The sequence below is a fragment of the Simochromis diagramma genome, unplaced genomic scaffold (genome assembly GCF_900408965.1).
Source record: "Simochromis diagramma unplaced genomic scaffold, fSimDia1.1 OVJJ01000618.1, whole genome shotgun sequence".
Taxonomy (NCBI): domain Eukaryota; kingdom Metazoa; phylum Chordata; class Actinopteri; order Cichliformes; family Cichlidae; genus Simochromis; species Simochromis diagramma.
Window position 1 is genome coordinate 451,191 of NW_024387423.1, and position 26,512 is coordinate 477,702.

Below are 26,512 nucleotides of genomic sequence, written 5' to 3' on the forward strand. Positions count from 1 at the left end.
GCTGGGCCTGGATACAGTGGTTTGTAGAAACTTCCTCCCTTTCATCACAACAAGCAATGCTAACTTTCGTTTATCTAAGCTGGCTGTAGCTCAGGAAGTAGACCAGGTTATCTACAAATTGGATGGTTGGTGTTTGATCACTGGATTGTGCAATCTGCATCCCAGAGTATCCTTGGGATAGAAAGCACTTGACTGTTTCTATCCCAAGGATAGTTGAGAAAAAAAATGCTATGTATATAATTTAATATAAGAACCAGTTCCTTTACCATCTCAGACAGCACTGTCATAAAGTTCCTTGCCAGTTTGCATCAATCCTTTTCAATACTGCCCTCTTGGGGCATCAGTCAGCTCTGCTTATTTTGTGCTCATAAGAAACTGTAGCTATCTCTGTTTTATGGGTGTTTTCATCTCCTGTTAACAAATATTGCTGAGCTGGGCAAGCTGAGAGTCAGCTGAGAGTATAAGCTGAGAGTTGCATTGTAGATCAACCCCTGGTTTCTATTGGTAAACTGACGTAAGAGCACTGTGCTCTACCTCTATAAGAATATACTGCAATATACTTTTGAAACACTTGTTTTTCACCTTTTTTTTTTTTTTTTTTTTTACCTAACATGAGAAACGAATAGCTTTTTTAAACACCAAACTGAACTACTATATATGCACCTGAATGTCAAGTGGACATTATAAAGCCCACCCTCCATGAATTCAAATCAACATGATGAGGAATTGTAATAATGGAAGAAAGCATTTTGGCCCACTCTTTGTGGATATAACAGCTTCAACTTTTCTGTGAAGGCTTTCCACAAGGTTTAGGAGTGATCATGGGAGTTTTTGACCATTCTTCCAGAAGCACATTTGTGAGGTCAGACCCTGATGTCGGACAAGAAGGCATGGCTTGCATCCTCTGCTCCAATTAATCCCAAAGTTGTTATATTGGGTTGATGTTAGGCTACTCACATTCTTCCACTTCACACATGCATGTCTGCTCCCACAAAGTTAGGAACATAAAATTGCTCAAAATGTCTTTGTATCCTGAAGAATTAAGAGATCCTTTCACTGGAGCTAAGGAGCCGAGCACAACTCCTGAAAAATAACCCCACACCATAATCCCCCCCCCCCAAGTTTACACTTGTCACAGTGCAAGTACAGTTCTCCTGGCAACCGCCAAACCCAGATTTTGCAGGCACAGAAGATGGACGGCTTTTTGTCTTTGTGTTTTACTTTTTTACAACCAACAATAATATTAGTCATATAATATAACACATCATAAATAAAAGTAGTTATTTTTAGCATTTATTCTTTAACTAATACTTAGATGTCAAAGTCTAAACCTTGTTAGCAGTTTGTTGACTTGGATTTGTACCTAAATTCAGGCTCCAAAAGCAGGACGTAGAATGGCTAAAAAGAGTGCAGATAAGAGGAGAAAGGGAACAGAAATCTGGGTGTAAAAGAGAACAGTGGAAGCTTGAGGCGCTGACCTATCTCTGATCCACATTATCTCCTCTATAGTTAGAAGATGCTGAGCAGCTGAGCTCTCTTATTTATGGCTTGCTGTCACTTGCTGTAAAAACATCATTATTAGCTGATAGGCAAGAGCAGAAAGTGTGTAAATATTCTTTTAATCACTAGCAATAGCAGCAGTCATCATTACAGTTTCAACTGAGAGGCATGAATGGAGCAGTAATCAGAGAGGGGGACAGACTGACATAACCATGAAGATGCTGGCTGTGGACCAGTTTTAGATTCTGCACTTTTGACAGACATGCATACTGCATTTATATTAAAAGTGAAGGAACATTTTGATTAGTTTTGAATTTGTTCTCCAACTATGAGAGGACCAGCACACAATTTCAATGTTAAAATTTGATCTCTTTAAGGATAGATATTGATTCCATCTGAGAGCTCTTTCGTGGATGCTCATCAAATGATCAAATTAACTTGAGACACACACTGGAGTTCTCAGTCTGCACATATCATGAAAATATTATACATAACGATACCCCATTTAAGGAATAGCAAATGGATTAAAATGACAAAAGAATGTAGGACTGAGGTGTAAGCTTAAGATGGATTTATTTTCCAGGTCAGAAACCTTATATTTAATAAACCTGCATTTAATATGCCCAGATCATCGAGTTACAGAAACCTGGGCACAAATATTTGATGGATCGTGGCAGCTAGCTTTGATCATCAAAGCTAGCCGTTGTTTTTTCCATTCCGTTTTCGATTTTTTCAGTAATTAGACAGAACATGCAGGAATGTGTTGAGCAGTTATAAAAGGTGAGCACTGTACCTTACTGAAATAATGATCATCACAAAAACTTAAACAAGCTTTGAAGAATCTGATATTAAATGGAAAATAAAGCCAGAGCCTAGAGTTTTTTTTTTTAATAAAAATAACACTATGTTTAATGCGTCTACACACACACACACACACACACACACACACACACACACACACACACACAAAACTAACACGGTCCACTCTCTCTGTCTGTCTCTCTTACAAGCTCCATTCTTCTTCTGCTCTTTCAGCGGCTCTTGTCAGAACCACTTCTCTCCTTCTATCTATTGCGCTTGTTAACAGACCTGAGATGAGTGTTGAAGCAGTGACTAATGTGCATATTGAGCCCAGAGTATTTCTTGTGTCTTGGTTATGTATATGTATAATTTGTATATATATATATAAAAAAAACAACAAACACCCATCACGCCCCTGCGGGCGGTTTATCCTTCAAACTCGGGTCCTCTACCAGAGGCCTGGGAGCTTGAGGGTCCTGCGCAGTATCTTAGCTGTTCCCAGGACTGCGCTCTTCTGGACAGAGATCTCCGATGTTGTTCCCGGGATCTGCTGGAGCCACTCGCCTAGCTTGGGAGTCACCGCACCTAGTGCTCCGATTACCACGGGGACCACTGTTACCTTCACCCTCCACATCCTCTCGAGCTCTTCTCTGAGCCCTTGGTATTTCTCCACTATATATATATATATATTAGGGGTGCAACGATACACAAAATTCACGGTTCGGTTCGGTTCGATACTTTGGTGTCACGGTTCGATATTTTTTCGATACAAAAAAATGTTCATGCCTTTTTAATTTGTCATTTATTAAAATTATAAATATATATTTTAACTCAAAAGTACAGTTTTTAAATTTAACCCTAACCCTTGTGCATGTTTTTTATTTTGACAGCGAATGCGCACCTGTGGACCACTTATGTGCAGCCCTGGTTATTTAGCTCATCATATTGCAGCCACAGAAATTCTTTTGTCCATGAAACCATAAAGCTGCACTTTCTTTTTGCCTTATAGTCTGATTTGTCATAACTTCTCCGTTTTGTGGTAAGCTTTTCTTTGGCTGTCACTTCTTCACCCTGACCTGTCTTATTTGGCTCAGCAGAACTGAAATGCTTTTACACATGCACTCACATAAGCTCAGCGATTCTCTGCGCGATCAACCTCTCACATGTTTAAGCTGCGGGAGATTTCACTTGTCATGTTTGCATAGTAAGCTAACGATTAATAAGACGATGTCAGAGGAATTGGTGCACAAATTATCATCACTCACAGATCAGTGCTGTCGCTCTCTATACACAGTTCGCACGATTGCAAAGTGAAAGCAAAAAAACAAGCGCAAATTCAAACGCGATTTCAATATGTCACATATTGACAGTGGCTCACCGATGCCAATGACATAATTACCCAGCTACATTTCTGAAAGAATGCAAAAGCATTGACATATATTTTTCCTACAATAGCCCGACGGGCAGGGAAGAGATAGATTTTGGTAGCCCGACTGAAAAAATCGCTAGCTCCGGGACGTCGGGCTAGCGATATTGCAAGCCCTGTATCTGATTGAGGAATCACTCATCTTTGGAAAAGAGAGTTTATTACAGAGAAATGGCTCTTTCCAAAATAAAAGCTATACTATCCGCTTCTTCTGGGCTATATTCTCAGCAGCATAAGGAGAATCATGTGCTAACAGCTGTCTAAATGACTCGGCTAAAGTTAGTAGCATGCTTGTTGTTTTTGTCTTTGCACTAGGATGATGTCGGCGTAAATGTGCAGTCATATTCGTTGTGTTCCCACTAGTGCTTTCAGGTTAATCTCGTTGAAATGACCTTAACGCCACAACACGGCAAATCTCCGTTAACGAGCTACCGCCGATCGCTCCGTGCATGGGGCTACACGGCAAACACGTTAACGAGCTAACTGCGCTAACACACTAGTTCACACCAATGTAATTGAGCATTGCATGGCACATCCAACATACTGTTTTACTTTAGTCCATGACTCGCTTACCTTCACGGTCATACGTCACATGAAAACCAAAATAATTCCAAACGCCAGATCTGATGTTGCAAGTAGAGCTTAACTTCTGTCTCGCTAGCTTGCCCTGCGCTCTTCCTTCTGACTATGCTGTCTGTGTTGAGCGACTCAGTGGATCTGCGCTCGACAGTGCAGCCTAGGCGGAGTAGTCAACACAGATTCACTGAGCGCTCAACACAGACAGCATCGTCAGAAGGAAAATTGATAAAATAAATTACAAATGTTGTATTGTTCGATACATATGCGTACCGAACCGAAAGCACTGTATCGAACGGTTCAATATCGATACGAATATCGTTGCACCCCTAATATATATATATATATATATATATATATATAAAATGGGAACTGTGTCCTGTCGTTGTATGTTGGTGTGTATGTTTGCGGGCGACTGGAAAGCCGCGGCCTCGTATTGTATCAGCAACCAAGTGGTAATAAAATATGAAAAGCATGCAAACGTGGACGTGTCTGCCGTGGTTCTGTTCTGATGTTCAGTCTAGCTTTGGGAAAGATAGATTATGCAGTGTATGCTCGTTGCTTGCTCACCTGTGATTGTGTAGTCATTAGCCAGTGACTGTGCACTTTTGCAGTCAGATACACCTGCCATTTGTCACAGCAGCTGCATCCATCTTTAATATTATTATTATTATTTATTTATTTATTTTTTACTGTTTCTAGCTATTGTCAGTGGAGCCTGAACACGATGCAGACCCTGGCTGTAAACCAGTTGTTCAGAACTGGTCAAAACTATGCATGACAACCTGTGACTTTCATAGTTAAAACATTTGGATGTTTTAATTGAATTTGACCTGGACTGTTTACTGGGTGAAAATACATTTCTGGTTCTGTGTCAAGAATGCACAGCGGCAATTTGATAAATGCAGTAGCTGTGTCCATTTATAAACTCTGGATAAATGGGCTCACTGTAATAGCATTGAAAATGAAGCTAATGTAAAATTTGATATCATGCTAATGAGGGAGAAAAAATATCCTCATTACCTGCACGGCCTCCTTTTTCCAAAGTGCAGTAGTCTGATTCACATCACAGCTTCAAGGCACCAACATCAGGCCTGCAGCTCGCCTCTGCATCTCATAATAGCCCATTCTTTTTGCACTGCACCAGATAATGACCTTCACCATACTGCTCCATGATGATAGCTTTTTATGGATGAGTCATGGTTGACTGGTTGTTTATGTTTGCCGTCTATATCTCTCTGTCTCCTCTGCTTTCTCTGTCTTAAAAATGCATTAACACATTTGGGGTTTTTATGAGCATGTATGGGAGGCATACATTTATTTAATGGAAATCACTGCAAACAGGAACAAGGCTAATATGATTCTGCGTGCCTTACACCAGATATAATTTACATCTGAGGTGCATTACTTTAAATGATAATGACAGTAGCACTCACTTGCACTCTGGAGATCAGAGAAGTAGTCAGTGGACAATATTAGTGATGTGCGGATCGATCGTGAAATATCGATTCCTTCGATACCAATCATTTATGTTCTAGAATCAATTCTCACATTACAATATCGATATTTTAGTAATTTAGAGTAAATTTGTTGTTTATCATTAACAGGAACACTGTGGAAAGAAACTATAACATTCGGATTGTCTACATTCAAAGGAACTACTTCCTCTTCCACCTTTCATAGTTACAGTGGGGCAAAAAAGTATTTAGTCAGCCACCGATTGTGCAAGTTCCCCCACCTAAAATGATGACAGAGGTCAGTAATTTGCACCAGAGGTACACTTCAACTGTGAGAGACAGAATGTGAAAAAAAAATCCATGAATCCACATGGTAGGATTTGTAAAGAATTTATTCGTAAATCAGGGTGGAAAATAAGTATTTGGTCAATAACAAAAATATAACTCAATACTTTGTAACATAACCTTTGTTGGCAATAACAGAGGTCAAACGTTTACTATAGGTCTTTACCAGGTTTGCACACACAGTAGCTGGTATTTTGGCCCATTCCTCCATGCAGATCTTCTCGAGAGCAGTGATGTTTTGGGGCTGTCGCCGAGCAACACGGACTTTCAACTCCCGCCACAGATTTTCTATGGGGTTGAGGTCTGGAGACTGGCTAGGCCACTCCAGGACTTTCAAATGCTTCTTACGGAGCCACTCCTTTGTTGCCCGGGCGGTGTGTTTTGGATCATTGTCATGTTGGAAGACCCAGCCTCGTTTCATCTTCATAGTTCTCACTGATGGAAGGAGGTTTTGGCTCAAAATCTCACGATACATGGCCCCATTCATTCTGTCCTTAACACGGATCAGTCATCCTGTCCCCTTGGCAGAAAAACAGCCCCATAGCATGATGTTTCCACCCCCATGCTTCACAGTAGGTATGGTGTTCTTGGGATGCAACTCAGTATTCTTCTTCCTCCAAACACAACGAGTTGAGTTTATACCAAAAAGTTCTACTTTGGTTTCATCTGACCACATGACATTCTCCCAATCCTCTGCTGTATCATCCATGTGCTCTCTGGCAAACTTCAGACGGGTCTGGACATGCACTGGCTTCAGCAGCGGAACACGTCTGGCACTGCGGGATTTGATTCCCTGCCGTTGTAGTGTGTTACTGATGGTGACCTTTGTTCCTTTGGTCCCAGCTCTCTGCAGGTCATTCACCAGGTCCCCCCGTGTGGTTCTGGGATCTTTGCTCACCGTTCTCATGATCATTTTGACCCCACGGGATGAGATCTTGCGTGGAGCCTCAGATCGAGGGAGATTATCAGTGGTCTTGTATGTCTTCCATTTTCTGATGATTGCTCCCACAGTTGATTTTTTCACACCAAGCTGCTTGCCTATTGTAGATTCACTCTTCCCAGTCTGGTGCAGGTCTACAATACTTTTCCTGGTGTCCTTCGAAAGCTCTTTGGTCTTGGCCATGGCGGGGCGTTTGGAGTCTGACTGTTTGAGGCTGTGGACAGGTGTCTTTATACAGATGATGATTTCAAACAGGTGCCATTCATACAGGTACGAGTGGGGGACAGAAAAGCTTCTTACCAGAAGACGTGTACACAGGTCTGTGAGAGCCAGAGATTTTCCTTGTTTGAGGTGACCAAATACTTATTTTCCCCCTAATTTACGAATAACGTACAAATCTACCATGTGATTCATGGATTTTTTTCACATTCGTCCTCACAGTTGAAGTGTACCCTGGTGCATACTGACTCTGCATCATTAGTGGGGGAACTGCACAATTGCGTACTAATACTTTTTTGCCCACTGTATGTTACGGCGCTATAAATGTCTTCAGCGCGGCATGTGAGCCTGGCGTCATTTGACTCATGTTTGACTGATTTTACCTCCCAACAGCTGAGATGTGGTTGCGATAATGTGCAAAAGTGCTCCGTTAGCTACTAGGAGACTTCAAAGGGCTGTGGGGGGGGGGGGGGCGGGCAAAACATTTTCCGGGATTGTCACTCTGTATATTTTATAGTTTTATTTTGTTACTCTATTAATTTGTAACAATGTGTACACACACCAACACACCACACACACCACACACACGTAGAAAATATTTAGTATACACATCCAGAAAGCATATACTATTTATTTTAATGATTTGAGTTCGATGTATCTTGTATTTGCTTTTTACATTTATTTGCACAATCTGTTGCTTGTGAGCTCTGCAACAAGAATTCACTCACATGTGCTGTACCATTACCTGCACATGTGATCTGACCATAAAATGATTGTGATTGATTGATTGATTATTTATCGGATAAAGCCCAGTCACGTTATATGGCCCCAGAGATAAGATAAGATAAGATAAGATAACCTTTATTAGTCCCACACGTGGGAAATTTGTTTTGTCACAGCAGGAAGTGGACAGTGCAAAAGTTATGAGGCAAAAATTAGAATACAATAAGAATAAATACAGTACACAACTGTACAGAATAGAATAAAATACTATATACAGTAGAATACAATAAAATAAATATACAATAAGATAAAAATAGAATACAAATACAAATACTATATACAACTGAGTAAAAATACAACGATGACAGAAAGGATTATTGCACTTAGTATTATTGCATATGTATGGATGTGTGTGCTTGATCAGTTAAAGTCTTTATTATGGAGTCTGACAGCAGTGGGGAGGAAAGACCTGCGAAATCTCTCCGTCCCACACCGTGGGTGCCGCAGTCTCCCACTGAAGGAGCTGCTCAGTGCTGTCACAGTCTGCTGCATGGGGTGGGAGATGTTGTCCATCAGGGATGACAGCTTAGCCGCCGTTCTCCTGTCACTCACCACCTCCACTGGGTCCAGAGGGCATCCTAGAACAGAGCTGGCCCTTCGGATCACCCTGTTCAGTCTCTTCCTGTCCCCAGCAGAGATGCTGCCGCCCCAGCAGACCACACCATAAAAGATAGCAGAAGCCACAACAGAGTCATAGAAGGTCTTCAGGAGTGGGCCCTCCACTCCAAACGACCTGAGTCTCCGCAGCAGGTACAGCCTGCTCTGCCCTTTCCTGTAGAGGGCGTCTGAGTTATGAGTCCAGTCCAGTCTATTGTTCAGATGAACACCAAGGTACCTGTAGCTGTCCACAGCCTCAATGTCCATACCTTGGATGTTCAGTGGTTGCAGTGGAGAATGCTTGTGCCTGCGGAAGTCTACCACCAGTTCCTTGGTTTTACTGGCGTTGATCTGGAGGTAGTTCAGCTGGCACCAGTCCACAAAGTCTTGGGTCAGACCTCTGTACTCCTTGTCGTCCCCATCAGTGATGAGGCCGACTATTGCAGAGTCATCAGAGAACTTCTGCAGGAAGCACTGGGTGGAATTGTGGGAGATGTCTGCAGTGTAGATGGTGAAGAGGAACGGAGCCAGAACCGTTCCCTGTGGGGCCCCCGTACTGCAGACGACCCTGTCCGACACACAGCCCTGAGTCCTCACATACTGTGGTCGGTCGGTGAGGTAGTCCAGGATCCAGGTAGTGAGGTGATGGTCCACTCCAGAGTTCACCAGCTTGTCCTTCAGAACCGAGGGAAGAATGGTGTTGAAGGCACTGGAGAAATCAAAGAACATGATTCTCACAGTGCTTCCAGCGGTCTCCAGGTGAGCGAGGGAACGATGTAGGAGGTGAATGACGGCATCATCCGCTCCAATGCCAGGCTGGTAGGCAAACTGAAGTGGGTCCAGTGATGAGCTTATTAGGCGCCGAAGCTGAGCCAGGACCAACCGCTCCAGGGTCTTCATCAGGTGGGATGTCAGAGCCACCGGCCTGTAGCTGTTGAGGTCCTTGGGGCGTGAAGTCTTTGGCACTGGTACAACACAGGAGGTTTTCCAAAGCTGTGGGACTCTTCCCAACCTCAGGCTCAGGTTGAAGAGGTGCTCCATCACCCCACACAGTTGGTCCGCGCAGGACCTGACGACCCTCGAGCTGATGCCATCTGGACCCGCTGCCTTCTTGCCATTAATCCTCCTCAGTTCCCTCCTAACCTGGGTGGTTGAGAGAGACAGGCTGGATCCTTGTGTTGAGTGTGTATTGGATGCTGCAGTTGGGGGTGGGGGGGAGTGAGCAGGGTGAATAGGGCTTCGGAGTTGACGTCACGCCGCAATGCATTGTGGGAGCGCAGCTCCATTTTCGGGGTCTACGATCCAAACAAATACACTGTATTGGAACGGCGACTACGACAAGAAACATGCTTAAAAGCAGCTCGAAAGAAAACGGACGGTATAGAGATCGATTGCGTCCAGAGGCGAAGCAGCGGTATTTGAAAAAAATTGAGTGCATCGCAAATCTGGACCCATACGACATACGGCAGTGGAGTAAAGACCCAGACGACTTACCGCCACTGTCCTACCCCGATATCTTCACCTATCTTGTTTGTGGAGTAAGTGCTTACACTGCGAACCAGTTTCGTAATTACAAGTCACTGGAGGCGCATATCCAATTTACAAATGGCTGGGTGCAAGATTTGGCTATTTTCAAGCCGCCAAAATCTGAGTACGTCGTCATTCATACTAAGGTAAGTCAGCTGGAGTGCATCGAGTGACATAGCCATTTTCCACCCCCCACCATAATTAATGTTAAATCTTTATCATTGAACTGTTAAAATATCGTTATCATATTATGTGCCCATAATTGTATAGTAGATGCAAATTAACACATTGATAATCGGGCAAATTATAAACGCCAATCAGTGTCCTCCCTGTCTCATTTCATTTATTGTCTTTACATCAACCTTGTCCTTGCATGTTACAGGTACTGCACTCCCAAAGATTGAATGAACCTGCATTACGACCATGGGTAATTGTAAGCACCACAGGGAAGGTCGAAACTGCACACTGCACCTGTATGGCCGGAGTTGCTGAGACCTGCACCCATGTCGCTGCACTTCTATTTAAAGTGGAGGCAACAGTGAGGATACGTGGCACAAAGACAGTCACAGATGAACCAGCCTACTGGGTTTTGCCGGGGAACACAACCAAGATACAGCCAGAGGTTGGCCATAACATTGACTTTACATCTTCAGCAGCACAAAAAAAGACTCTTGATGAAAATATAGACGGACCGTCTGTGGTGAAAGGCAGAAGAAGCCGTCCTTCAAAAAGAAAGACTCCCTCTGCTACGTTTGAGGAGTTGTCACCAGTGTTAGACACACTTCATAAACACAATAAAGCAGTGTGTTTGTCTGGATTGGAGAAATACTACACATCACACACTGTACAGTCATCCACATTACCACTGTCTCTTCACTACCACTACCACTTCTACCACTTCACCTTCACACTCTGCTGAGGCTTCACCTTCACACTCTGCTGCTCCATTGTCAAAGCCTGTCCAATAAAAAGAGTGCAAATACACAAGGGAACTTTTAAATGGTTTATACATTAAGGCCGTATGAATACTCAAAAATGTTTGTGTTAATTGACTAAGATCAACTTTTAAAATAAGAGACTGTGGCTGGGGGTGCGGTTGTCGTTTACCTCCAAATAGTACTTTATTTTGTTGACGTTGTGTTCGCCTCCTGTGACGGTCTGAATGTGATGTTCGGATTTCGGAGTGCCCCATGTGTAGCGTTGGTACCCAGTCTGGATTTGTTTGATCCATTTCATAGGCAGGCTTCCCTACAGTTGTGCGAAAGAATTAGCGAATCTTTACATAGCACATATGTCTGCAAAGTCACTCCATTCAATGTTTGATCGCAATTTCTATAACTTCCGAGACCATCAACGGTAATATTATTCAGCTATAAAGTGTGATAAGAACATATTTAGAACTTACCGGAATGAAAATGTCGTGAGCACACCAGCTGATATCTGGAGACGTAACAGAACTTGATATCAGCTCGTCTCACGGCTGCTATCCAGGCTAGACGCCTTCGTTTGGTAACATCCGATACATGAGCTCCTTCACGTTGCTTCCAGGTTGGGAAAGCATAAAAAGACAATCCAACCTTATTCCCGTGCCGGTCGTAAGATCGAACATTGCAGCCGAGCACACAGCAAGTACGAACCATGGCTATGCTATCGCTCCTTACTTAGACCCCCAAAATGGTGAATCGGGCCAAAATCCTTTCCACGCCCACCCCCGTGACATCACGCTCCGAAGCCCTATAGAGGAGGTGTGAAGTGTCTGAGGTGGAACAGCAGCAGTGGGGGTGGGTGAGTCTGCAGCCGATGTTGCAGACTGCCTCATGGCTGAATCAAATCTGTTGAAGAAATGATTCAGTTCATTTGCCCACCTCACATCCCTCCCAGGCAGAGAGTTCTGCTGTTTGTGGCCCGAGATGGTTCTGAGGCCTCTCCAGACTTCACCAACGTTGTTTTGTTGAAGCTGGTTCTCCATCTTCTGCCTGTAGCTCTCCTTCCCTTTCCTTATCAGTCCCCTCAGCTCTCTCTGCACCCTTTTCAACTCCTCTTTGTCTCTGGATTTGAAGGCCCTCCTCTTCTGCTTGAGGACGGTTTTAATTTCTGGGGTAATCCAAGGTTTGTTGTTGGAGAAACACCGTACAGTCCTAGTAGAAACAGCGGGGGTGTCCAAATTCAGGGGCTGCTTCCACCTGAGGACCCAGCCTTCGCGGACGTGACTGAAGTTGGCCCCCCCACCTTCTTCAAATCCAACAAAAGTGGTATCAAAAATTTGTGCTGGTTTGTGCTGCTATCATTTTAAAGATATTCAAGAAAATTTCTAGAGGTCATCAGAGGTCAACCAGCCCCCCCACATTAATGGAATCAAACAAAACTGGTGTCAATCAACTATGATGTGTTTGTGCTGGTTTGTGCTACTAAAATTGTCATTTGTGCTGCATCTGTTTTAAAGATATTAATGAAAATGTAAAGGTCAAAAGGTCAACCAGCCCCCCCACATTACCCAAATCAAACTAATTTGATGTCAAACATTTGTGCTACGTTTGTGCTGGTTTGTGCTGCAAAAAATTTCATTTGTGCAGCTATCATTTAAAAAATATTAATAAAATAATGTCCTGATTCCTGCTCAATCATCCAGGTAAGTAAATTCCAAAAGGTTGATTCTGTTCATCCGGACATTTTCAGTGGGAGAAACGTTTTGTCACTCATCCAAGTGACTTCTTCATTCTCAGCTGACTGCAGGTTTCCCCAACCTTATAAACAGTACATTTGCACAGCGAAGGAAACTAGCACCACTGAATGAACAATGGGCTGGGGGGTTAGTTCCATGATTGTTAGTATGCAAATTCTTATGACCATTGATCAACGACTACTAATCAAAGACACAGATTCTCGAATGGCCATGAGTACCATTCACAGAGAGTTGGGGAATGGCTGCAATCACAGCATTGTAAGATGGCGAAAGATGTACCCTTGGGCCCCCCTTCTCGATTCAGAGATGGTCAGCATCCTGACAGCCCAATGGACGAAGCTGTCTCTCAGTCTGCGGGTTCTGGCCCGGAGGCTCTTCAGTATCCTTCCTGATGGCAGCAAACTGAAGAAGCTGTTGAAGGGATGAGTGGAGTCACCTGTAATGGAGAGGACCTTCCGGATGAGGCAGGCGCAGTAGATCTCCTGGGGAGGGAGACAAGAGAGGTCCCCACAATCCTCTCCGCTGCTCTCACTACCCGTTGTCATTTTTTATTTAAAGAGGGGGGTTATTTAAATCTTTTATGTGAGGTAACATTTACATCACAATGGCTAAATCGGGGCTAAAATCTAATGTCCAGTCACTGAATAAACAAAGGAAAAATTACAGTTTACAGGTTTACCAGTTTGACTCGACACCTGTTCAGGATTTGGAAAGAGTAAGTTGAAAAAAAACAACATGAATTTGTATTTCTAAGAATATGTTGCATAGTTTGAATGGAAGCCAAGGATTTGGATCCCCTGGCTGGTGCAGTTAGTTCAGTCTCAAGATGTGGCAGGACACAGGTAGGTGTAGATGCAGCCGGCAGTTTTTACCAATTGAAAAGTTTAAATGTTAATAATTTACAGTAGCTATGCTACCGTAGCAGTTTTTGGTGATCATAAATAGAACTGTGCAGTCGAGAGGAGACAGCTGAGGCTAACAGAAAGGACATTACGTGTTAAAACCACGCTCTGCTAGGAGGGAGGGAAGCAAACTAATTTCATTCAGTAAAGTTGGTAAATAGCTTTATTCACAAGATGAACAGAAATGGCACATTACACTGAGAAGGGGTCTGTGGATACTGCTAAATCAGTGGTTCTTAACCTTGTTGGAGGTACTGAACCCCACCAGTTTCATATGCGCATTCACCGAACCCCTCTTAAGTAAAAAAAAAAATATATATATATTTTTTTTCAAATTCAAGACATAGATATGTTTTTTACTGGTGCACAACATGAGCCGTGCATGAACATCACCTTGTTCAAAGAACAAAACCAACACAATGCATGAACTTACAACAAATTACATACCTGCAAATCAGTGTGACTTCTGCCGTTGCCTTTGAGAGACCAGTTCAGATATGCGTGGCTTCACCTTGGCAAGTGCCAGTCTCATGTCATTTTCACAGAAAAGTCTGTTCCTTTTCTTCGTTTTTATGTCCAGCATCGTCGAAAAGGATTGCTCGCAAAGATATGTTGTAACAAATGGTATAAAAAAATCCGGGGCTTTCTTAGCAATAATTGGATACTTGTCCATTTGTCAACACCAAAACGTTGAGAGCGTTGTTGTTCTGAAGAGTTGCTGTTGAACCTGGCTCTGAAAAGCCTTCAGGTGTTCTTCCGCTTCTATGATATTGACTCCACCACCCTGCATCTGCTGATTGAGATGATTGAGAGCTGCGAATATATCAGCCATGTACGCTAAAATGAGAATGAACTCGGGATTTTTGAAGCAATCTGCATGACAGTGTTGGTGCTCTTGCAAAAACAGGGCTAATTCCACACGCATGGCAAAAACACGATTCAGCACCTGTCCCCGGGATAACCACCGAACATTAGAATGGTACAGAAGTACCTCGAATTCAGAGCCCATTTCTTTACACAGCTCACTGAAGATGCGGTGCCTCAGAGCACTATTTCGCACATAGTTCACACATTCCACCATAGTTTTTAATACTTCTGCCATTTTTGGAGGCAAGGTTTTTGTTGCCAATGCATGCCTGTGCAAAATACAATGAGTCATGAATGATGTGTGGTGCATCGGCTTTTACTAGCGCACCAAAACCAGAGTTTCTTCCCAGCATGACTGGAGCTCCATCCGTACAAACTGCAGAAACCATGTCCCATGAAAGATTGTTGTCTCTGAAGAAGTCATCCACAAGCTTCTTCACATCGGCTACCTTAGTTGTTGTTGTAAGAGGCTTACAAAATAAAAAATCTTCTTTTATCATGTCATCTTTCACATAGCGCACAAAAACAGTAAGCTGGCTTAGATTAGCAACATCTGTGCTCTCATCGAGCTGAAGGCTGAATTTTGCTGGGCTTGAAATCAGATGGGCGACTACTTGAGCCAAGATGTCTTTACTCATGTCTTCTATTCTGTCACTGACGGTGTCATTTGAAAGAGGAATTTGTGATAATTTACCTTCGGCCGCTGTTCCGAGTATCAGATTTGCCATCTTTAACGCGGCTGGTTTCACGAGTGTTTCACCAATGGTGTGTGGCTTGGCCTGCTTTGCACCCTGCTAAGCAACTTTGTACAATGCTGTGAGGATTGGTTTGTTAACGGGTACAAATCCAAGAGCAGGCAGAGTGGGCCTTTCATCGAATCTGGCTCTCTTCACCTTGAATTCAGCAAGTGTTGTGTTCTTGTGTTCCCCGTCTCCATGCAGCTTCAAGAAGTGTTCCTTTAGTTTTGCCGGTGCAAGACTAGAGTTGCTCAACTTGGCGTTGCAAATCATGCAGATAGGACGCTCACTCCTATCACGTTCCGTGATACATGGGAATCCATATTGTACATATTCGTCCGACCACTTTCTTCTTTTGCCCGACATAGTTAGTATGGATTAAAATGTTAAAAAAAAATCACACGAAGTACTACCACTACATTCACATGTTGACTACTGCGCGCGCTACATTCCCCGCAGCCCTGATTGGCCAAGCAGTGTAGCATGATCATCTGCAGCCAGTGATGGCCAGAAGGGGGCGTGTCATCACAAATTTACACGATAATTCGGGTGTGGCTGGACCTCTGCGACCTCCGCGGTGGAGGCTCTGCCGAACCCCTGAGACCGACTCACCGAACCCCTAGGGTTCGATCGAACCCAGGTTAAGAACCACTGTGCTAAATCAATGAATTAAAAGAGAGCACCTATACTGATGTGGAGAGCATGTGAGCATTTTTCATTCTTCACTCAGAATGATGTGATTTGCTATCTTTCTAAATGCATTTATTATATTATGGGTTTATAACCGCACTGAAATTTGAAGTGATGAAGCCCAACTTTTATCAAATATTGAGCCAGTCAATCCCATAGTTGTCAAGAATTCAGAGATGGGCCAAGAACCCACCCACTGAAGTCCTGTTTATGTTTGGTTTTTTGGCACAAAGTTTATTTTTCTAGAATGTAAGCATTTTTTTACTTACCATAATTCAGAGCTTCCCGGGCCCCACACTTTGGACACTGCAAGCACGGGGCGCCCACACAAACGTAAAGCAGGAGGTGAAGCAGCTGAATATGTTTCCAAACCAACTTCATTCAAGCCAAAGACTAGAAAATATGGTGAAGCATAACTTCCCTTTGGTTTTACCTGCACAAGTGCCAGGTAGGTCTCCCCTACAGAATTGGTTTTCCCTGCGTCGGGAGCAGCGCTGGGCTCTTCAAATCACGGGCAAAAAGTATCCCACACAGTGTTGCCAACTTAGCGACTTTGTCGCTATATTTAGCGAGTTTTCAGACCCCTTAGCGACTTTTTCTCTAAAAAAAGTCGCTAAAAAAGACGTGAAAGCGCATATCGCTTTTACTCTCAACAAGCAGCGGGTGCTGTAACGCAGTCAGTTCTTCTTTTACTCTTTTACTCTTATGCTGTTTTGTGGATCACAAGGTTTAAAACTACTCATAAACACACACACACAAAGTAACTCCACCAGAGTGCCTATTTCGGGTCACTTTTGCCGGTCCAAGCCCGGATAAAGGAGCAGGGTTGGAATTGTGACATTGAAAAAAACAATAATTGCTAAAAGAAATTTAATTTGTAGTTCTAAATAAACTCTAAATGCATTTAGGACTTTTTTACTCACTTTATGTCTCTTCCACAATGTTATTTCTCTCTCCACCAACATAGGTTACAATTAGATTAGCATGACCAATTTTGCAAATTAGGCGATGACGTCATTTAGCGACTTCTAGCGACTTTTAGGACAGCCAATAGCGATTTTCGTTACTGAGGAGTTGGCAACACTGATCCCACATTCTTGATTTTTAGTTCACAAACACTTGTTGTAATGACTAACTACTCCTGACATTTTGGAGATGTTAGCTCTTTATACAGTAAAGTTACAGTGGGATACAAATAACATCAGGCTGGTCCTGCCACGATTTGTTCCCCCCGGTTCAAATCACGGACAAACAGTATCCTACAGCTGTTTATGTTTTTAAACCAATTTTGCACAGAGAGGCATTTTTTGAAAAATGTATTGATAGCAATGTTGAACATTATTACACAGGAAAAAAACAACTACACGTAAAATAATCACATCGTGACGCCTCTGCCTTTGTAAATGGAGGGATAGTAAGCGTGTAAAACCTGCAGATAGTCACATTAACAGTAACAGTATTTTAAAAAAATCTAAACATTGTTATCTTTTTACAAAAAAACAGCTGAACATGAGAGGTTTTTGGACAAAGTTTGTGTTCTCCATTCTTTAAGCACCGGTTCGAGCACCGTTTAAGCACCGGCACCGTTTCAAAAGTACCGGTTTGGCACCGGTATCGGATAAAACCTAAACGATACCCATCCCTAGTTGGTCTTGGGTTACAGTGAAAAGTGTGAGTTTTCACGAAACGGTGTGACCCCAGCAGCATGGCGAACATTGATGTCTCGCCATGAAGAGACAAATTAGTGTAACTAAAAGAAAGCCAGTCTGATCAGTACCAGACTTTACAGATATGATGACAGACCTGCCCTGAACAGATTGATATGCTCATTGTCAGGAATACGGAGAGCGCCACCTAGTGGGAACAGAAAATGTCATGTCTTTCACTTTGATATACTGATTTTCACAGGTTCATCAGGTCCACCTCAAAAGCAGTGAATATTAACATCAGTCCCTGATGATGCTTCAGTGAGAAAATTGTGAGTTTAAACGGAATGGTGAACCCTGGTGGCATGGCGGTTCACCATGAAAGATGAAGTGGCTGTTGAGGGGCTTGGAAAGTTTAAAAACTCTTGAAATTTGGTCCACACCTCCAATGTGTTGAAGGTTTTCTTGTTATGTGATCATTTTAATGGAATATTGTAAAATGGCTCCACAGCGCCCCCAACAAAATTTCAGCCCCTGCTCTGTGTTTCATCTATGAGTCTGAAACCTGGTAAGTTTATGTAAGATATCAAGATGTACAAAAAAGTCTCTTGGAGCAATATTCCAAAACCAACAGGAAGTCATCCATTTTGAATTGAACATGTAATTTTGGCTATATTTTTCCCTCTTTTCAGGCCTCGTACTTTGATGAATTCCTCATAGGGATTTCATCAGAACGACGTGATCTCCAATGCATGGAATCTAAAGACCTCTGTGATGTTAAATTGCAAAGCTTTTTATGTTTAGGGAAACGGGATGGTCAGGGCGGCACGTGGAGTTTCAATCATTCGCCAAAAAGCAGTAATCTGCTGTCACTCAAAAACACAATGTCCAATCTCACCCAAACGATGCAGGCATGAGTCAAGAGTCAAGCTCAGAAATGTTTGATAAGCGATGGTTAGAGCGCCACCTAGTGGGATGACAATAATCATCATTGATTCACATGAAATTTTACCTGGTGGTTCTACACATGAATTCCATCAATGTGACATCAGATCTAACATGCTGGGTGTAGGTGTTGGGCGTGGCTCGACGCAACGGGGTGCGATGGCCCTCATAACGCTGCTTGCAGCTTTAATCCTGGTATTGTAAACACTCATCTATCTGACTGTGACCACTTTCTTCATTTTGTTGCCTTTCTTTAGTCCCAGTGTTCTGGTATTTGAACTGCCGTCCTTCAGCAGTACAGTATGAAGGATTTACTATTTATGTCTGAAAGCATTAAGTATGGCATAATCCAGATGGGGCTTAATGAGCTGGACCAAACCGATGTAAAAATAGCAAAATCCAATAGCAGCCAGCACAGTTAGCGGACTGAAAAAAGAAAAAAACTGAGAAAAAAAAAGGAAAAATATTTAATGTAAAAGAGACCGAGTGGTGATGAAGAGAGGATCACACATCTGAATCATTTCTCATTACAGCCATTTATTCAGTGATGAAAGAGGGAGCCATAGAAAATGTCATTAATCTGTGAATTGAATATGCCTGGAATTTTAATTCAGAACGGGTCAAACATAAAACAGCTTCAACTGATATCATCTGTGCATCTCACAATAGCAACATACCAAAAGGGATTTTTTCTGACAGTGAAGCTTAAAATACGTGCTGCTCAAACAGAAAGACCACAGCTCTGTTCCTTCACTAATGGTATTTGATTTTTATAAAAATTTCTTTCAACTTTAGATTCACTATTTGTATTATACAATGTACAAGTTCAGCCAGTTTGCAATAAAAAAAAATATCTAAATATATTTAGTAATTTTTTATAAATGAAAAAGCTTCCAGGATCTGCTCCAGAAGCTATTTGCTGACAGCCAGTTTTAATCCCTCGATTAAAAGCTTATCTCACAAAAGCAGATTTCCAAATCAATCACTCGATCTGCTGCTAGCTCTCTGTAATATTAAAACAGAGTGAGGAAACGGGGGATAATTTATCTCACATTTCCCTTCAATGAGGCGACATTTGGGGAGAAGCTACTGAGTGCAGATGGGAGGCTTCAATGAAAAGCAGTGACAGGCGCCCTGAAGAACAGACGGAGCTACAGCGGTATTGCATATTCTGCAGATGATCAAACCACTTGAGTTAGGGCTGGGTGATATATCAAGTTTTTAAAAAAAAATATCTATATATTTTCATACGAGATATAAGATGTGACAATATCGTTTATATCGATATAGTCTATGTTACGTTATAATTATACTTGTGGAGCCGCAAGTTTGCCTCTTTCGTCCACTTTTATCTCTACGCAACGTTACTTGGCCTCGCCTCTCCTTCACTGAACACAACTCCCCCTCACCCATAGCTTCACCTGCAGGCAACGACAAGATGAACACAGCAAATCTCCGTTAACGAGTTACCGCGGATCGCTCCGTGCGTGGGGCTGGACGGCGTCAACGTGTTAGCGAGCTAACCGCGCTAAAATCCTTTCATTTTCTCAAAAATCGACAGTGCGCCTTATGTATGAATTCTGGTTGTGCTTACTGACCGCGAACCGTTTTTATGTGGTACACGACGCTCAGCAATCTGTCAAAAAATGTTTCAGTACGACTTTGGTAAGCTACGGAGCTGCACCGCTTATGGATTGTCGGAGCATTACGGCTACTGTAGTCTTTAGCCTCGTGGAGTGATACGTACTGTGCTTCAACGTAATATTACTGTATTGTGTGTATATAAGGGCCATAAATGGCACCTGTTAAGAGACATGGTTACAAAGAGGATTTCAAACTCAAGGCTGTCAGTCACGCAGTAGACCTTGGGAATAGAGCCGCTGTGAAATCTGTCTGTCTTTGTTATTATGCTCATCGTCTTTTAGTTTACATTTTGACTGCACAATTGTGAGCTTTTTGTTATCCACAAAAACAACATTGTTTTCTTTTATTTATGGAGCATTATTATTTAATACAGACCTTTCCAAAGTGTGGGCCCGCCCCCTAGGGGGGGGGGGGGGGGGGGGGGGGCGCAGAGCCATTGCAGGGGGGGGCGCAGGAGATGAAGCATAGCTGAATATGAACATTTTTCTTGTAAAACAAAGGGGGGCCTAGCAAAAAAAGTTTGGGAACCACTGATTTAATAAATGCTGATAATTTATTTTTGAGTAATTTCTTCATGTACATCTACGCTGTATGTTAATAAAAGTGCCTGTGTGACATCTGGGCCACAGCTTTGACTAACAACTCTCTTTTTGTTCTTACATCATGGCTTTAAAAAAAAATTTATCGAGATATATATCGTATATCACCATCCAGCTAAAAAATATCGAGATATGAATTTTGGGTCATATCGCCCAGCCCTAATTTGAGTCAATCAAATTTAGGACTGCTGGCTCTTTTTTTAACGGGGTACACACAATGACACATCTTCAGGTTTAGTTTTGAATCTGTTTCCTGAATAATAACAATAAAAATGGCTAAAGCAGAGACATGACAACACACTTTATTTTGTAATGAATTAAATGGAGTGAAGCTTGTGAGCTCAGGCTGGTAAGTCATACACACTATCTCTCCTTATGTCATATACCTGCCGAAACCTTAGCGGTCTTCCTTCATTCCCAAATTCCCCATTTCTCCCTCTGACATATTAATGGCTCTGCTGTCCTGGGTCTCTACCTCCATCAACCTGTAGGCTCCAGGGAGGATGTTTAGTCATCACTCCCTAGTTTCTGTGTGAATCATATGTGGTGGGAGTGATGAGCTTGAAGCCTAGACATTAAACTTTAAGTGAAAACAGAACTGTCTTTTGTGGTAGGACTTGGTGAAATAACGCAAATTGCAATATACCTTTAGAAAGTTTCAGAGTGCTTTGTATCAACTCAGTCTTACTCTAAAAGCACCACATGCTGACATTTGGTCAGTCTAGAGGGCCCTTTAGCATCTTTACAAAGTGCAGACCAGAATGCAAGAGCACAGGGGTCCATCTCTCCAGCTGACCTAAAAGCAGTTGCACCTTTTAAAAATACTGTATCTGCTGTACAGCCAATACTACAGAACACAAAGACTAACCAACGAAGAATGAAAAGCGTATTATGAAGTGAAAAAGTCAAACATGTTCATGAATTGCTGGGCTCGGGCTGCCAGACAGTGCACTTAGCTCCCAGTGTTTCAGTCCACTTTGTTGCTTTGTTGATCTGTTTGCACACATTTAAATATTTTATTCCACCATGCAAGCCCTGGATGACTCTGCACTGCAAAAACCATTCTAAATCTGTTTTCATTGTGCCTCGGCGCACTTTTCAATCTTAATGACGTTTGTGCTTTAAATTATACAATGCATTTCATTGCTGCAGGCTTCTTTTCTTCCAGAGACTCTTGCTCTCTTTGACGACAGCTAATAGATGCAGTTTGCATCTACTTTATAATCCAGGTTGGCCTGATCAGGTCAGTCACAGATCCCTCTTGAGCTGAAGCTTTTTGTCCCTGATGTGCTGCAGGAGAATTTTTCCTCTCTGCTCCACCATGTGGATGAGAGGCCCGAGACCGCTGGACCCGCCGTGGCTGTCCCAGAATTCCCTGTCTGTGTAAAGGGAGCGTAGCAGAAGACTTTCCAGACAGCCTGAGCGCAGCACAGACACAGCTTTCTCTGGAAATCTGACAAAAGACATAACATTGGTTTTGATATGTTGTAGCTTTAATGGCTGTTTCACAGAATAGAAAACTAAAATATTTGTGTGCAGACTCTAAAGATCGTCATGTTCTTTATTCGTCACAATATAGGAAAAAACAAAGAACCTGCTCATGATTTAGGTTTTCTCACAGTCTTAGCAGTGCCAGGGATGAAACAATGGCGACAAGCCTGATTTGTACAGAACACTTTAAAAGAAGAAAATGCTTTACCATGAAAAGTTCAAAAGATTGCCCTGAGCATGCTGCTAGAATAAAGGCTACAAGGCTACTGAAGGCTGACATCTTAGCCTGAGGGTGGCATAAGAAGAAAACTTGTGGATTATCAAAAAAAGGTTCATTCTGCTGGGATGCTCTTCTACTTCAATGTTGAAGTTACACACAAACTGTATATTTTTAATATACGAGTACACTTTTAGACTTGGTGATGGTGCTAGAGGTGGAGTCACTCTGTGTCACAAGAAGAATTCATGTTGATAGTGATTATTACACAGCAGATACTCCCTCAGCCATCATTAGTTTTTGAACCCGGCTGATTCATTAAAAGGAAGCTGACACTTTTCTTCATTACCTCTCAGGGGCGTGGCTTAACAGCCCCATTTCAGCTTCTTCTAAAAAAGAAGCTCAGAAGCCACGCTACAGGACGCACTCAACGACGTCGACTGGGACATGTTCAGAGCATGCGCAGTCGACATCAACGAGTTTACGGAAGTAGCAGTATGCTTCGTCAATATGCTAGCGGAGGAGATTATCCCCACTGCGAGAGTCACCACATTCCCAAACCAGAAACCGTGGATGGACAGATCGATCCGCACTGCAGTAAACGCCAGGACCGCCTCCTACAACGCGGGTCTCGCCACTGGCGATATGAGCGCCTACAAAGCGGCCTCATACGGCGTGCGGCGTGCGGTGAGAGATGCCAAACGCCGGTACCGGGAACGTGTGGAGTCCCACTTCCACCAGGGCGACACACGGAGTATGTGGCACGGACTACGCACCATTACGGACTACAAAGCCAGGGACACTGCGCTGATCAACGCTGACTCTGCATTCACCAACGAGCTGAATCAGTTCTACGCCCGTTTCGAGGTTAGCCAGGCGGCTAATGCTATCTACCGCCTGACTACCAAGGATAGTGACGTCATCAGCGAGAGACCGGTGACCAGCATCGCGGAGCATGACGTCCGAGCGGCACTGAGGAGAGTGAACACAAGGAAAGCGGCGGGGCCAGACGGGATCACCGGCCGTCTGCTGCGCTGCTGTGCTGACCAGCTAGCAGGTGTGTTCACTTACATCTTCAACGAGTCCCTGGCGAAGTCTGTGGTCCCCACATGCCTCAAAAGATCCACCATCATCCCTGTGCCCAAGAACAGCAAACCCTCATCCCTGAACGATTACCGGCCAGTTGCACTGACCTCGGTAGTAATGAAGGTGTTTGAGAGGCTGCTGAAGAACATCATCTCCTCCTCCATCCCAGACACCACAGATCCGCTGCAGTTCGCCTACAGATCCAACAGATCCACAGAGGATGCCATCGCCCACGTCCTACACACCACTCTCAGCCACGTGGACAAGAAACAGGGTAACTATGTGCGAATGCTGTTTGTTGATTACAGTTCAGCGTTTAACACAATAGTGCCCTGCAGACTGTTCACAAAGCTGAGGGATCTGGGACTTAACAGCCGTCTGTGTGCATGGGTGTTGGACTTCCTCACTGGCAGAACTCAGGTGGTGAGGGTGGGCAGGTGCTTCTCCAACAGCATCACCATCAACACAGGAGCACCTCAGGGATGTGTCCTCTCGCCACTGCTCTACTCCCTCTACACTTCAGACTGTGTGGCCACCCATGGCTCCAACACCATTGTGAAGTTTGCTGATGACACAGTGATGTTGGGTGCCATCTCCAACAACGATGAGGCGGCCTACATGGATGAAGTGAAGAATCTGGCATCGTGGTGCCAGGACAACCACCTCCAGCTGAACGTCAGCAAGACCAAGGAGCTGGTGGTGGACTTCAGAAGGGGTCAGCACAGAGACTACAAGCCCATTATCATCAATGGAGCTCCAGTGGAGAGGGTGCAGTCCTTCAAGTATCTTGGTGTCCACATCTCCTCAGACCTGACATGGGCTGCCCACATTCAGGTCCAGACCAAAAAGGCTAGGCAGCGCCTGTATCACCTACGACAACTGAGGAAGTTCGGGGTCTCTCCAAAGATCCTCAGGATTTTCTATACAGGCGCTGTGGAGAGCATCCTCACACAGAACATGTCATCGTGGTTTGGGAACAGCTGTGTGAAGGACCAAAAAGCTCTCTAGAGAGTGATCCGTACAGCAGAACACTGCTGCAGGATTGCTCTCCCCCCGCTTCAGGACACCTACACCAGGAGATGCCGGACTAGAGCAGCGCAGATACTGAAGGACCCGTCCCATCCTGGCAACAAACTGTTCCAACTTCTGCAATCTGGTAGAAGGTTCCGCATCTTCCGGGCAAGGACAGAGAGACTCAAGAGGAGCTTCTATCCCCAAGCCATCCGTGCCCTAAACACACACACCCGCCCTCTCACATCATCTATAATTGACTGAGACAGGACTCTTCCAGACACTAAACCAAGGCACAATGTACATTTCAACTTCCTTTAATTTTAAATATGTTTATATTGTCTATCCTGTAAAATAGTCAGATGTCTATTCATATTAATGTACAGAATTCACCTGCTTGCTGCTACTACTGCACATTCACCCAATGTATATACTACATATATATATATATATATATATATATATATATATATATATATATAATGTTCTTCCTCTACACCCCCCCCCAATTTTTTTGCACATGTCGAGGAGCGTGTCAGGCTACATTTCACTGTGTGTTATACTTGTATAACTATGCATGTGACAAATAAAGAACCTTGAACCTTGAACCTTGAAAATCAAAAAGCAACAACTACACAGCAATTAAAAAACATGTTGTCCTTCTCTTTGAGTTTGTGTAAATATAAATAAAGTTTTGAAAACTCTACCGGCCTTCATACTGTATGCGTCCCACTGCATAACATACCCTTTACTCTGCAAAGGTGAAATTCAACTTAAGGATGTGTAAGAGACTGTTGTTTAATTATTACACAAGTCGCATTCTATACAACACAATCTTTTAAAAACTGCATTTTTAAAAGTCACCTCAAGGTTGACTCTTATCCTCGGATGTGCTGTTATATTTTTATGGGCAAGCCATGTTTATGGACATGTGTTCACAAATAAAATCAACAGAACTCACTGAATTTTCAACCAGTTTGGTTTCATATATATATATATATATATATGTACACAGTGGCTTGCAAAAGGCCCCCTTGAACTTTCCCACATTTTGTCACATTACAGCCACAAACATGAATCAATTTTATTGGAATTCCACATGAAAGACCAACACAAAGTGGTGTACACGTGAGAAGTGGAACGAAAATCATGCATGATTCCAAACACTTTTTACAAATAAATAACTGTGTGTGTGTATACATATATATATGTATATATATATATATATATATATATATTAGGGGTGCAACAATACTCGTATCGGTATTGAACCGTTCGATACAGTGCTTTCGGTTCGGTACGCAAATGTATCAAACAATTTTCTTCGTCAGAAGAAAAGTTGTATCAAACTTTTCTTCTGACGATGCTGTCTGTGTTGAGCGCTCAGTGGATCTGCGTTCAAATACTCCGCCTAGGCTGCACTGTCGAGCGCAGATCCACTGAGCAAGCTAGCAAGACAGAAGCTAAGCTCGTTGCAACATGGCAACTGCCTCAACGCTAGCCAAAATTAAACCTCCCCCACCTTCATTCAGATCTGGCGTTTGGAACTATTTTGGTTTTCATGTCAAGCATGACCCTGAAGGTAAGCGCATCATGGACAAAAGTAAAACAGTATGTTAGATGTGCCACGCAGTGCGTTAGCGCAGTTAGCTCATCAACGTGTTGACGCCGTCCAGCCCCACACACGGGACGATCCGTGGTAACTCGGTAACGGAGATTTGCAGCGTTATGGCGTTAATGTCATTTTAACTAGATTAACGCTGACAGCACTAGTGGGAACACAATGAATATGACTGCACATTTACGCCGACATCATCCTAGTG

General features: G+C 43.1%; 1 protein-coding gene across 3 annotated transcripts in view; it reads right to left on the reverse strand.

Annotated features, from left to right (window-relative positions):
• Positions 1-21,170: 21,170 nt before the first annotated feature.
• Positions 21,171-26,512, reverse strand: part of gask1a (golgi associated kinase 1A) — an 80,613-nt gene continuing 75,271 nt past the window's right edge. For all 3 annotated transcript variants that reach the window (XM_040013046.1, XM_040013044.1, XM_040013047.1), the window contains exon 6: positions 21,171-22,337. In XM_040013046.1, the coding sequence (XP_039868980.1) occupies positions 22,133-22,337 (205 nt within the window). In that variant the 3' untranslated portion in view covers positions 21,171-22,132. The remainder of the gene's footprint in view (positions 22,338-26,512) is intronic.